The sequence below is a fragment of the Mesoplodon mirus genome, assembly GCF_964341445.2.
Source record: "Mesoplodon mirus genome assembly, chromosome: 8".
NCBI classification, from domain to species: Eukaryota; Metazoa; Chordata; class Mammalia; order Artiodactyla; family Ziphiidae; genus Mesoplodon; species Mesoplodon mirus.
Window position 1 is genome coordinate 53,562,222 of NC_138984.1, and position 15,092 is coordinate 53,577,313.

The window sequence follows — 15,092 nt, forward strand, 5'->3', positions numbered from 1 at the left end:
ATCAACCACATATAAGGCTAGCAGGAAGGTTAAAAGACAAAAGTAGGGCCTCCCTGGTGGCGCAGTGGTTGAGAGTCCGCCTGCCGATGCAGGGGATACGGGTTCGTGCCCCGGTCTGGGAGGATCCCACATGCCACGGAGCAGCTGGGCCCGTGAGCCATGGCCGCTGGGCCTGCGCATCCGGAGCCTGTGCTCCGCAACGGGAGAGGCCACAACAGTGAGAGGCCCGCATACTGCAAAAAGAAAAAAAAAAAAAAAAAAAAAAAAAGACAAAAGTAGTAAAATCATCTATATCCACAATAAGTTAAGAAATACACAAAATAGGGCTTCTCTGGTGGTGCAGTGGTTGGGAGTCCACCTGCCGATGCAGGGGACGCGGGTTCGTGACGTGGGTTTGTGCCCCGGGCTGGGAGGATCCCACATGCCGTGGAGCGGCTGGGCCCATGAGCCATGGCTGCTGAGCCTGCGCATCCGGAGCCTGTGCTCCATAGCGGGAGAGGCCACAGCAGTGAGAGGCCCGCGTACCACTAAAAAATAAATAAATAAATAAAAATACACAAAATAAAAAGACATAAAATATGATGTCAAAAACATTAAATGTGGAGGAGGAGAGTAAAAACACAGGGTTATTGAAATGCATTTGAACTTGAGAGATCAACTTAAAATAATAATGTATGTACATAAGTTGCTATATATAAACCTCATGGTAACCATAAGCCAAAAATCTATAACAGATACAGACACACAAAAGAGAAAGGAATTCATATTAACACTAAAGATAGTCATCAAATCACAGGGAAGAAGAAAGCAAAAAGAAGAACAAAATAGAAATACAAAAACAACCCAAAAGCAAGTCACAAAATGGCAGTAAAAACATACCTATCAATAATTACTTTGAATGTAAATGGACTAAATGCTCCAAACAAAAGACACAGAGTGGCTGAATGGATAAACAAGACCCACAAATATGCTGCTTCCAAGACTCACTTCACATCTAAAGATATACTCAGACTGAAAGTGAGGGGATGGAAAAAAGTATTCCATGCAAATGGAAATGAGAAGGACATTACATAATGATAAAGGGATCAATCCAACAAGAAGATCTAACAATTATAAATATATATGCATCCAACATAGGAGCACCTAAATACATAAAGCAAGTATTAACAAACATAAGGGAGAAACTGACAATAACACAAAACAGTAGGGGACTTTAACACCCCACTTACATCAGTAGACACATCACCCAAACAGAAAATCAGTAAGGAAACACTGACCTTAAATGACACATCAGACCAAATGGACTTAATAATAGATGTATATATAGAGAGAACATTCCATCCAAAAGTAGCAGAATGCACATTATTTTCAAGTACACATGGAACATTCTCCAGGATAGATCACATGGTAGGCCACAAAACAAGTCTCAATAAATTTAAGAAGATTAAATTCCTATCAAGCATTTTTTCCGACCACATGCAATGAGACTAGAAATCAACTACAAGAAAAAAACCTGCAAAAACCACTAATACATAAAGGCTAAACAATATGGTTCTCAACAACCAATGGGTTACAGAAGATATGAAAGAGGAAATAAAAAAATACCTGGAGACAAATGAAAATGAAAACACATCAATCCAAAATCTACAGAATGCAGCCAAAGTAGTTCTAAGAGGGAAATTTATAGCGATACAAGCCTACCTCAGGAAATAAGAAAAATCTCAAACAAGCTAAACTTACACATGAAGAAATTAGAAACAAGCAAAACCCAAGGTTACTATATGGAAAAAAGTAATAATGATCAGAGTGAAAAATAAATGAATTAAGAGACTTAAAAAAAAAGGAAAGATCAATGAAATCAAGAAATGGTTCTTTGAAAAGATAAAATTGATAAAACTTTAGCCAGACTCATCAAGAAAAAAAGAGAACCCAAATCAATATCATCAGAAATGAAAAAGAAGTTACAATCAACACCACAGAAATACAAAGGATCGTAAGAGATTACTATGAATAGCTATATGCCAATAAAATGAACAACCTAGAAGAAATGGACAAACTCCTAGAGATCCTATAAAATCTCCTATAAAATCTCCCAAGACTGAATCAGGAAGAAACAGAAAACATGAATGGACCAACTATGATGATATTGAATCAGTAATAAAAAAAACTCCCAACAAACAAAAGTCCAAGACCAGATGGCTACACAGGTGAATTCTATCAAACTTTTGAAGAAGAATTAACACATATATTTCTCAACCTATTCAAAAAAAATTACAGAGGAAGAAACACTTCCAAACTCATTATATAAGGCCAGCATCACACTGACACCAAAACCAGACAAAAAAAGAAAACCATACGCCCATATCCCCGATAAACATAGATGCAAAAATCCTTAAAAACTAGCAAACTGAAGCCAACAATACATGAAAAGGATCATACATCACGATCAAGTGGGATTTATCCCAGGAATGCAAAGATGGTTCAACATCCACAAATCAATCAATGTGATACACCACACCAACAAACTGAGGAATAAAAATCATATTATCATCTCAACAGATACAGAAAACCTTCTGACAAAATTCAATATCCATTTATGATAAAAACTCTCAACAAAGTGCATACAGAGGGAACATACCTCAACATAAGGCCATAATGACAAGCCCAAAGCTAATATCATACTCAATGGTGAAAAGCTAAAAGTATTTTCTCCAAGATCAGGAACAAGATAAAGGTGCCCACTCTTGTCACTTTAATTCAACACAGAATTGGAAGTCCTAGCCACAGCAATCAGACAAGAAAAAGATATAAAAGGAATCCAAATGGAAAGAAGTAAAACTGTCACCGGTTCAGATGACATGATACTATACATAGAAAATCCTAAAGATGACTCCAGAAAACTATTAGCACTCACCAATGAATTCAGTAAAGTTGCAGGGTACAAAATTAATATACAGAAATCTGTTGTGTTTCTATACAATAATATTTAATTATCAGAAAAAGGAATTAAGAAAACAATCCCATTTACAACTGCATTACAAAGATTAAAATATCTAGGAATAAATCTAACCAAGGAGGTAAAAGACCTGTACTCAGAATACTATAAGACACTGATGAGAGAAAGTGAAGATGATACAAACAAATGGAAAGATATACCATGTTCATGGATTGGAGGAATTAATATTGTTAAAATGACCATACTACTCTAGGCAATCTACAGATTCAATGCAATCCCTAGCAAAATAAAAGTGGCATTTTTCCACAGAACTAGAACAAATAATTCTAAAAGTTGCATGGAAACAGAAAAGACCTGAACAGCCCAAACAATCTTGAATGAAGAACAAAGCTGGAGGTATCATGCTTCCTGACTCAAACTATACTACAAAGCTACCATCATCCAAGCAGTATGGTACTGGTACAAAAACAGACACACAGATCAATGGAAGACAACAGAGAGCTCAGAAATTAACCCCAGAGAGCTCAGAAATTAACCCACACTTATATGGTCAATTAATCTACAACAAAGGAGGCAAGCATATACAATGGGGAAAAAAAAGCCTCTTCAATAAATGGTGGTGGGAAAACTGGATAGCTACTTGTCAAAGAATCAAACTGGACTTTCTCACACCATGTACAAAAATAAACTCAAAATGCACTGAAGACCTAAATATAAGACCCGAACCCATAAAAGTCCTAGAAGAAAACATAGGCATTACGTTCAATGACATTGGCCTTAGCAATATTTTTTTGGATCTGTCTCCTCAGGCAAGGGAAACAAAAGCAATAATAAACAAATGGGACTACATTAAACTAAAGCGCTTTTGCACAGTGAAGGAAACTATTAACAAAATGGAAATGCTGCCTACTGAATGGGAGAAGATATTTGCAAATGATATATCTGATAAGGGGTTGATATCCAAAATATACAAATTACTCATACAACTCAACATCAAAAAACCAAAAAACCCAATTTAAACATGGGCAGAGCATCTGAGTAGACATTTTTACAAAGAAGACACACAGATGGGCAACAGACACATGGAAAGATGCTCAGTGTTGCTAATCATCAGGGAAATACAAATCGAAACTGCAATGAGATATCACCTCACACCTGTCAGAATGACTATTATCAAAAAGACAACAAATAATAAGTTCTGGTGAGAATGTGGAGGAAAGGAAACCCTTGTGTACTGTTGGTAGGAATGTAAAGTGATACAGCCATTATAGAGAACAGTATAGAGGTTCCTCAAAAAATTAAAAATAGGTACAATCCAGCAGTTCCAATTCTGGATATTTTTCTGAAGAAATAAAAACACCAATTCAAAAATATATATACACCCCTATGTTTACTCCAGCATTATGATTACAATAGCCAAGATATGGAAGCAACCTAAGTGTCCACTGACAGATGAATAAAGAAGATGTAGTGTATATATACACAGTGGAATATTACTTGCCATAAAAGGAATGAAATCTTGTCATCTGCAACAACATGGATGAATCTAGAGGGTATTATGCTAAACGAAGTAAGTCAGACAGAGAAAGACAAATACTGTATGATTTCATTTATATGGGGAATTTAAAAAACAAAAGAAATTAAGAAACATAACAAAACAGAAACAGACGCCACAGAGAACTAGCAGACCACAGTGGAAGAAGGGGGTTTGGGGGATGACTGGAATAGGTAAGGGGGATTAAGAAGAATAAATTTCCAGTTCCAAAAAAAAAGTCATGGGGATAAAATCCACAGCATGAGGAATATAGTCAATTGTATTGTAAAAGCTTTGTATGGTGACAGATGGTAACTAGACATATCATGGCGATCATTTTGTAATGCACAGAAATATGGAATCACTGTGTTGTGCACTGGAACTAACATAGTGATGTAGGTCAATTACACCTCAATTTTTAAAAATGCATCAAAATGTTAATGGTGGTTATCTCTGGGGGGTGGGATTATGGGTAATTGTTAATCTTTATGCTTTTACTTCTAGCTGTCTGCAATAAATATGTATTGCTTGTATTAATAAAATCAGAAAGAAAACAATAAATGTCATTAGGGAAAAAAAAGGCTGTATACAATTAACTATTCATCAAAGGTACAACGCAATGAATAGAATGCCTGGAAAATACTGGTGCTATGCTACAGTATTTTTATAAGATCAATGATTAATTTCTATGTTCTTGAAATTACTCATTAGACTTGCAATGGTGTAAAAAAGTTTCAAAATATTTTTGAACTCTTTAAGTATTAATGAAACATATCCAAATACATCAACTAATAGTTAAATCAGTGGTCTTCAAATAGAAATTTCAAATACAGTCCTTTGTCAGCTATCAAAGTGCTAGATAAATCTGTTATATCCAACTTAATACTTGCAGTACTGTCACAAGTATGGCAAAAAGAAAAAAAAAAAGACTCTCTTGATCCTAGTTAACCTGCTTTCCATCTTCTTTTCTTATTTTCTCTATTGTAAACATTATCACAAGTAAACAACTTTCAACGTCCTTTTGAGCGAGAAACTATCTGCCAGTTTAGAGGGTGTACCTGAAGTGAACATTTTACATAATTCAATTTTCTGAACACCCAGAACATGCCTAATAATTTTCTATAAATGTGTCAATTCACCAGGCCCAAATAAGCTGAAAGTCCCTTCAGTATACTAGTTTCTAATCTCTACTGAGCACTCATTGTAAATATTAATTGATCTAAGAATTAACATTCCTGACACAGGCTTAATTTACACAGATTTAGTAAAGATTAGAAACTGAAAGACTAAAGGGACTCTTGACCTCTGAGTTAAGTAGTAATATTATCGTCACTTAAAACAGCAGAGGAAACTGAGGCACAGAGTTAACTTGCACAACGCCCACACAGATAATAGCAGAGTTGGGATTTGATCCCACAACCTGGATCTAGCTGAATCCAAGCTCTGAACCCCACAGTACTTCCCAAGTAATAAACTGCTATAAAAGTAACACATGCTCTATTTCTGAGAAATTCAGGATGTCAATATAGAGGAAAAAACAAATATAGTTAGGCAATTCACAATCTGGTAAACTTCTCCACGAAGATTAGGTTAACTAGCTGTAGTCCCAACTGACTAGGATTCAGAAGTTAATATTTCGAGTGTGGATTTTTCCACTAATTAACTGATCAACTAACTGGCAAGTCTTTTTTTTCCTCTTCCCAATAAAAACTTAGTTTACATATTTCAGAATTGCTTTATTTTGAAGAACTTAAGCTGATTTGAAAATTATATCCATCTAAGGCTATAAAATATATATTTTTTTACCTTTCTTGAAGTCCTTTGAATATTTGTACTAAAGTGTCAGCAATTTCTTCCACAACTTCATGGTAATGGTAATTAAAAGCCATTTCAATATCCAAACCAACAAACTCAGTTAGATGTCTGTGGGTATTAGAGTCTTCAGCTCTGAATACTGTAACATTAATAAAAGAAATGCATAGTACATGTTGTTTTAAATTTTGGAGAAATTGGGATTCAAATATCAAATCCTATTTACTAGTACTCCAATGTCACTATTTTCATTATCATTATAGGGTCGGAAAAATCTTTGATAAGATATCTGTTCTCATGGACGGCAAGATCATTACAAATTCCTACAGTCATGTAAAAGCTGTAACAAATGTAAATTAATAAATGAGGCTCATGAAAATCCCAAGGGAATGCAAGATCCTGAAGTGCCTTCTCAATAATTAAAATAGATTCAATATAGTGAGTTCTCAATTTTATTAAAACTGGACTCAAGCTAAATGCAATCTGTGCAAATGAAGTAACATTATACACACTCCAGCCATTACCTCAGTCCAGTTCTTATTATCCTCACTGCACTTTCCTCCTTTCCAGCCTTCCTGACTCTAGCTCTGCTCCATTTTTCATACCACTGCAAGACTGATATTCCTATAAAACATCCTTGCTCAGTAACTTACAATGGTTCCCAAATGACTACTGTAATAAGACATAAAATGACAAAATGTCTAAAACCTTTATGCTTTCATAATTTAGTCCTACCCTGTATTTCCCATTTCTTAATATTAACTAGTCTTATTTTTATTTTCTCCCATGCACTTTACTCATCCTGCTTCCTCTGACTAGAATGTCATCTCCATTGTCTATATCTCCCACTCTGTCCTTAGAACCTACTTCAGTATGAATTCTCTTTTATGGTGACTCTAGCAAATTCCATCTTCTCTCTTTTTTTACACTATCTACACTATATAATTAACGCCAATCTGCTGATTGTACAGCACAATCTGATTTTTTGCTGTGAAAATCACTTGATTACTCCCTGTGACTGCTCTATGAATGCATGTCTCATTCTGTCTTGGAAGCAGGGACAATGTTTATTCCCTTGTCACTCAAAGCATGGTCTGTCTGCAAATCAGCAGCATCAGCAGTACCTGGAAGTTTGTGAGAATTGCAGAATCTCAAGCCTCACCACAGACCTACTGGTCAGAATCTGCATTTTAACAAGGTCCCCAGGTGATTCATGTGCACATTAACATTTGAAAAGTACTGGCTGATTCTCCTTTTATGTACATGGAACCTAGAGCAAGGCTCTAGGTATATGCAGCAGGTGTTCAACATATAATTGTTTAATGAATTCAGAAAATTAAGAAACTTAATGATATTTTCAGTTTCTCTATTAGCAGGTATTTAATTTTTATTAAGCTATCAAAAAACTTACATATATAAAGTAATTTGGTAAGTTTTAAAGAATGAAGTAAAGCTAGTTTTTGCTTATAATTAGCTTCATAAAAGAGTTTGCTGGACTTCCCTGGTGGCGCAGTGGTTAAGAATCCGCCTGCCAATACAGGGGATGTGGGTTCAAGCCCTAGTCTGGGAAAGCCCCACATGCCGCGGAGCGGCTGGGCCCGTGAGCTACAACTACTGAGCCTGCGCTCTAGAGCCCGCGAGCCACAACTACTGAAGCCCATGCACCTACAGCCTGTGCTCTACAACAAAAGAAGCCACCGCAATGAGAAGCCCACATGCACTGCAATGAAGAGTAGCCCCCCTTTGCCGCAACCAGAGAAAGCCCACGCATAGCAACAAAGACCCAATGCAGCCAATAAATAAATAAATAAATAAATAAATAAAAGAATTTGCCACATGATTATGTGTCCATGTTTGACTTGTCACAACTATATCTTAAAAAACATGTTAATATAATCTATTAAATATCAGACATTTGTAGTAATTTCTAATGGACTTTAGCATATTATCAATACTAAGAACAGTATAAACAGTAATAGTAAAACAGAACAGCTTTGCAATAAAATCAGTAGTGAAGTAAACAGTGGCACATTTGTAAACTTACAACAGTAGTAAAGGAGCTATCAAGGACAACAAAATACATTATTTAGAATGTCTACCTAAGTACCTTGTCATTTTTACCTCCAGGTCTAGTGTTTATGTAGTCAGCATATAAAAGGATTTAAGCTTTCAAAATGTTTTTATGTAAAATGTGTTTCTAAAACCATTACTATGGTACAATTAATGAATTTTGAGAAAACCGTAACTGCCAAAAACCTTACCTGGTCCAATACAGAAAACCTTCTCAAAATCAGCACAAATACACATTTGCTTGTACAGCTGTGGAGACTGAGCCAGGTATGCATTATTTTTAAAATATGACACAGTAAATACATTGGCTCCTCCTTCACTGGCAGCTGAAATGAAAACACGTTATAATTAACTGTAAGCTTATCAACGCAAACTTCCAGTAAAAAGTTTATACTACTGATTCAAGTACTTCACTAAAACAAAACAAAAAAACCTGGAAAATCAAGAATTGCAGAGAAACCATAATCTATATATGTCTTATACCTGATTCTAAACAGTTTATATTTAGGACAGACTTACTTCTTTGGATATATATGCTCTCTTTCTGCATCAATTTCAAATCTATTAAAGCTACTCTGGAGTTGTAAAAAAATTTTTTTAAAGGAAAAAAGGTGATATTCTTAATAATTTTCTAATTATCAATAATGTAATGTTCAATTTTTAATTTATAATTAAATTATAACATACTTTTTCTTGTTATTTAAGTAAATCTAAAAAGGTTAAATGGTTAAGAATAATTAATGTAAGTTTCTCATGTAACAATGAGAATTAATGAGATTTTCCCATCTGTAGTATTTAGTAATTTTACAATGTAGTTTATACAAAAAACAACTGCAATACCAATTAGAAAGAAACCTACATAAGGAAAGTAGTTTCTGGTGTACCTTACATTAATAAAAATACTGCTTCATGTGTTATTGCCTCATTTTATAATCATTATCACATAATGACTCCTGAAATAAGGGAATTTAGTATTACTGGTGTTAGTGATGTGTGATTGCTGCTATATAGCATAGTCTTCAAAATAGTCTCATGGCAATAAACCTCAAGGGACACTTGGGAGTCTCAAATTAAAAAACCAAAACCAAAATGAAAACCTAATATGGGGCTTCCCTGGTGGCGCAGTGGTCGAGAGTCCGCCTGCCAATGCAGGGAACGCGGGTTTGTGCCCCGGTCCGGGAGGATCCCACGTGCCGTGGAGCGGCTGGGCCCGTGGGCCATGGCCGCTGGGCCTGCGTGTCCGGAGCCTGTGCTCCACAACGGGAGAGGCCACGGCAGTGAGAGGCCCGCGTACCGCAAAAAACAAACAAACAAATAAACAAAAAAACCTAATATGAATCAACTTGGGGGAAAGCAATTTATTTTAAAAAACTAAGAGAAATATCTTAAAGCATACCTGAGATGATTTTAGGAGTTTGGATCTCCACAAAACCCTTGTTAATTAAAGTTTCTCGGAAAAGATGGCAGATGCCAGACTGGAAACGGAAGACTGCCTGACTAGTTGACGTCTATAAGACAATAATAAAACCTAATTAAATCAATTTGACACATTAACTGAGATGGAGTATTTTCTAATCAGGCCACCTGCCTGGAAAGTTCATAGAGAAAACAATTCATTATATGAGAGAAAAGTTAGGTTACATGACAATCAATATAAGGATATATCTTGGAATTTTTCATATTATAGAAGGAGAATGCAAATTTTTCCCTTTATTTCCAACCTCTCCAGCTCTTGACTTTGCTAAACTGAGAGTCTATTAAAAAACTGGTTTGGGGTTAAATTAGATAGTAGTTTAGACATAATCTAAGGTGTGTAAAAGATTTCAAGTTACTTATGTATAGAATGTTTCCCAAAATGTAAAGTCAAAGTAGGGGTTAAAAAGATGAATGCTTACAAGGGCCAGACAAATAACAAATGGAATGAATGTATGGTACTTCCTGGGTGGTGCAGGGCACGGTAGAGAACAGAATGCTCAATATAGAGTACTAGCTAATTTTGCTACATGGGCCCAGTATTGATGGGTTCACCTCCAACTTTTTAAGAAAAGCCATATAGATTTAATGCGAAAACCCTCCATTTTTCAATGATGGCAATGAATTTAAATTAAAAAAAAATTGGGGTCAAAGAAAAATACTCTTCAGGCCAAATTCTAGAGGCACAACCAATAACTTGTGTGAGCAAATAGCAAATACAGTAGGATGTCTAAGTACTGTGGCAAAAATTATGAAAAACCTGAGGTTTCTAGGCAGTACCAAAAGGACTTGATTATTGCTAGCCTTTTCTATATACTATAAATTAAAATGGAAAAGGTAAAAGCAGACAAAAAGCAAATAATCAGGGGAAACATGAGCGTACAATAAGGGCAGAAAGGTTGGAAAGAACTCTTAATGTGACAGAGCATTTAAGTTTTAGGTAGATTATTTAAGTAAAGGAGGATGATATGGTCAAACATTAAGAAAGAGAGATGACATTGGTTTTACTACAATGATGAAACCACTGAACTCTTTCACTTGCTACCAAACCAGAAAGGGAAACAGAAGACCTATGAGATTACTATATAAACCACCAGGGCCAACTACTTCTTTGTTATTATTATTAACTCTGTGCTCAGATCAAATTCAAAGAGTTGAGGCATTAACTACTAATCTCCACCTGGTCGTTCTAAAATGTACACATAACTTCTTTCACAATTTTGTAGTGATATTAATGGTTATGTTTTCACTTGTTGACTACCTTGTTTGAAACAGGTACTACCTGGAAGCAAGACCATTTATTAGCTTCATGTTCCTTTGTCATTTTAACATGAAGCAAGTCAGTATCTTGTGAACTATTACTCAACTGTCCTTGTTGCCTACAATTCTTTTTAGGGGAAGGGTCAGTCAGAAAGGTAAATTACTTCTTGTATTATCATATTACATACAGGCAAATGCTGATTTTTTTCTATAAACCTCAGTCAGGTATGGTATCCTTGCCCACCTTGATGTCAGCACAATCATGTCACTAAATAAACAAATGAGGCATACCCTAAGATCAATGACTCTGTTGTCTAATCTTGTATCTTGGTTAACAGTAGCTCTTCCTTCCTAAAAAAAAGATGAAAAAACAGATTTTACTAATTTTTTTAAGGACACAAACAACACTCGCAGAAGCCATGTTAATTTTTAAGTAAGAATAGGTGTGTTCACGTGTGTTCATGTTATACCCCCAAATCAAAGATCCAAGATACAAGAAGTGGAGCCAGAGAGAAGTTATTGTTAAAAGGAAGAGCTAGAAAGAAGAGAAATGAGAATGAACTGAGGTTAATGCTTTTTTTCCACCTGCTGCCCCCAAACCCCTTGATTCATTATTGGGATATCAGAATAATTAACAACCGGCACCTTCATTGATCCCTGGATTTTACCTGCTAGTTGAAGAGTGAAGGAACAGATAAAAGCTGACATAGAACAGTGGTTCTCAAAGTATGTTCAGGGCACCAGTGAAGGTACCCGATACACTTTCAGGGAGTCTGTTAAGTCAAGCTTATTTTTCATAATAATACCTTTTCACTCTCATTTTTTCCTGACTATATTGAGAAAGTTTCCAAAGGCTTCATGATGTGTGCTATCACAACAGAATGAATGTAGAGGCAGATATGAAAATCTAATTGTTGTGTATTGAGCCAGATATTACCAACAATGTAGACATGTGACACAATGTCACTCTTGACACTAAATTATTTTTTGTTTTTGAAAATACTTTTCATAAAATGTTACTGCTGTTTTTATTATTTATATAGGAATACAGACACATAATCTAATTATATTATTTTTAATAATGTCATAAATATTAAAAATTTTGTTTTAACTTCTAATACTGTAAATATTGATAGGTATACCTACAAAAACAAAAGCTTGTGGGGTCAATTATTTTTAAGAATGTAAAGGAATCCTGAGACCAAAAAGTTTGAGAATTGTTAATGTAAGAGTACGTTTAAATAAAAATGAAGCTCAAATCAATTCATAGGTACCCTTCCTACAAAAGTAGCACATCAAGTTTTCAATGTTTTGCAAACTAAACATACAGAGGAAACACATTATTTCAAAGGTATAATTTTCACCTCTTCTCCTTCCACCTCAGGACGAACGGCATCGTCCAGCTGCAGGGGCAGGCGGGGTTCAGCTGAACTGATCACATAAATCTGAAAGTGAGAGATTACCAAAAATATCAAGAAACACACAAAACCTGTTATCTTTTGTTTAAAAAAAATCTACAGTTGACTTAACATGAGAAACAATGTTTGCATACATCTTTAACTGAAACTACTTGCTAAAATCAAAGATGGTACATGTTTTTTCACCTATAAAATGGAGATAATAATATTTCTTGTGTACATCCCTGGGTTGCTGGAATAGTCAAATGAGATAACATAGGTACAAATACTTTGTAAACTATAAGGTGCATACCAATGTCTTAAATAAGTAATAACTGGAGTCGAGGGGTCTGGCTTAAGGCCTCTCTTTGTCACATAAAAGCTGTTGTTAGGCAAATCACTTTACCTAGCGCTTCAACAGTCTTCTGTAAAATAAGGTCTGCGGTAGGAATCAAATGGAATAATGAATAAGAAAACACTTTGCTCGTTTGAAAGAGCCATTAACAAATAAGTTATTATAATTGTTAATAGCATCTGGCCATTTCTACCACTAGGACCAAAGTCAGCTCAATTCTGCTGTACCTCTCTTTCCTTTCCTCATTCGTTTTCTAAATATCCCTCACTGCTTTCTTTCATCAAGTATGTTATAGCTCATTTCCTGCTGCTCTCCTGGTTGGGAGCTGCTGTAGAAGGTGTTCCTTTATGGTGTTAAAATCCCTAACTCACACTAACTGCACATTTTAGTGCTAAAAAGCAGTTAGGGGGATTCCCTGGTGGTGCAGTGGTTGAGAGACCGCCTGCCGATGCAGGGGACATGGGTTCGTGCCCCAGTCCGGGAAGATCCCACATGCCGCGGAGTGGCTGGGCCCGTGGGCCATGGCCGCTGAGCCTGCGCGTCCAGAGCCTGTGCTCCTCAACGGGAGAGGCCACAACAGTGAGAGGCCCGCGTACCGCAAAAAAAGAAAAAAAAAAAAAAAGCAGTTAGGTCATAATGAATGAGCTTGGGATTTTTTAGCCACTCTTAAAAAAACATGTTACCCTATTAGTTATTCCCAACTATGCCTGGAAAACCTGCTAAAGCGCAAGAGGGAAATAGACCTTATTTAGTTAATTCCAGAAAGGAAATTATATTCTTCCAGTTGGTAAATCACATTTAGCATTCAGCTCAGACACTTGAAGAAAAAGTATCAGAAGGGTACTCCAGTCCTCTTCATAGCATTAAAATAGAATTATCTGTCACCACCCCCTATACCCAAGTTGTCATGCTTCCCTTTGATGAGTTAACAGAAACTTGATCTCCAATGCAAAATTGGAGAACTGGACAGCTACCTCTTTCATTTTTCTAACTACTAGAAATTCATCATCTCCTTCATTAGGTCGTGAGCACTTTCATCTCCAGAACTTCACATAGTGCTTGGCACAAAGTATATACTCAGTAACTGCTGGCTGAATAAATAAATGATAAAAGAGAGTCACTGCTTATTACAAAATTCTATTTCGTATACAATATTTTATGCTTTGTGAGATACTTTATAATTATTTTTATTCAGGCAAAATATGTGGGTAAGCTCTTTAGGCTTTATATTTAACGTTTATTAAGGTTGAACCAAACACTAGATAATTAGATTTTTTTTTTTTTGCGGTACGCGGGCCTCTCCTGTTGCGGAGCACAGGCTCCGGACGTGCAGGCCCAGGGGCCATGGCTCATGGGCCTAGCCGCTCCGCGGCATGTGGGATCTTCCCGGACTGGGGCACGAACCCGTGTCCCCTGCATCGGCAGGCGGACTCTCAACCACTGCGCCACCAGGGAAGCCCCTAATTAGAATATTTAAAAAATACATTTATTTGCTCTACTCACTAAAATCTTATTTATTCAAGTGTTGAAAAACATGTTATTCGAAGATAGGGTTTTTTGGGTTTTTTTTTTTTGGTGAGCACACCTTTAGGTCAGTTTGCCTTTACTAGGTTGCAGACTTCATGGAGGGGTTAGTTTGAAATAAGACTTACACAAAGAGAACAAAGTAATTTGGCAAGTTAGGTCGGTAAAAAATGCAAGATTTTCTAAGTCTTGAAGAGCTCCGTGACAGTCAATTTCAATTAAATACAACCTTACTCCCAAATTACTGTGTATGGATGAATCTGTCTTTCTGTATCTGTCTGTCTGTTCTATCCCATATATGTGTGCACACTCATGCGCGCGCCTATACACACATACACACACATACACACACACACACACACACACGGGTAAGGATGGGAAAGGACTACTCTGTAAAAGAAATTCAATGATGAATATTGTAGACATAAACTAGACCTGGATCTGAGACTGCAGGTTCAAAATTGCAGGATTATTTCAATAGTATTAAATACATGCAAGTTCACTTATAAGATTTTAAAAGTCAATGATGGTAAGCATTTTTAGTTTTTATGTCTAAGAAAATGATGTGGGATAAATCTTGTATGAAAAAGTTATTGCTGGAATGTAAGTCCAATATAGTATTGTCTCTTGACTTCTTTATACTGTAAAATAGTAGAAATACAATGATTATAAGGAAATATAATGATTAAGAGTTAGTATAACTAATCAGCC

General features: G+C 35.9%; 1 protein-coding gene across 2 annotated transcripts in view; it reads right to left on the reverse strand.

The window, feature by feature from the left end:
• The window catches only part of DARS1 (aspartyl-tRNA synthetase 1), a 68,312-nt gene that overhangs the window by 14,651 nt on the left and 38,569 nt on the right, over window positions 1-15,092 (reverse strand). For both annotated transcript variants that reach the window (XM_082630758.1, XM_082630757.1), the window contains exons 6-10: window positions 12,470-12,550; window positions 11,397-11,456; window positions 9,769-9,880; window positions 8,564-8,698; window positions 6,297-6,444 (exon numbers count right to left, since the gene is read on the reverse strand). In XM_082630758.1, the coding sequence (XP_082486884.1) occupies window positions 6,297-6,444; window positions 8,564-8,698; window positions 9,769-9,880; window positions 11,397-11,456; window positions 12,470-12,550 (536 nt within the window). The remainder of the gene's footprint in view (window positions 1-6,296; window positions 6,445-8,563; window positions 8,699-9,768; window positions 9,881-11,396; window positions 11,457-12,469; window positions 12,551-15,092) is intronic.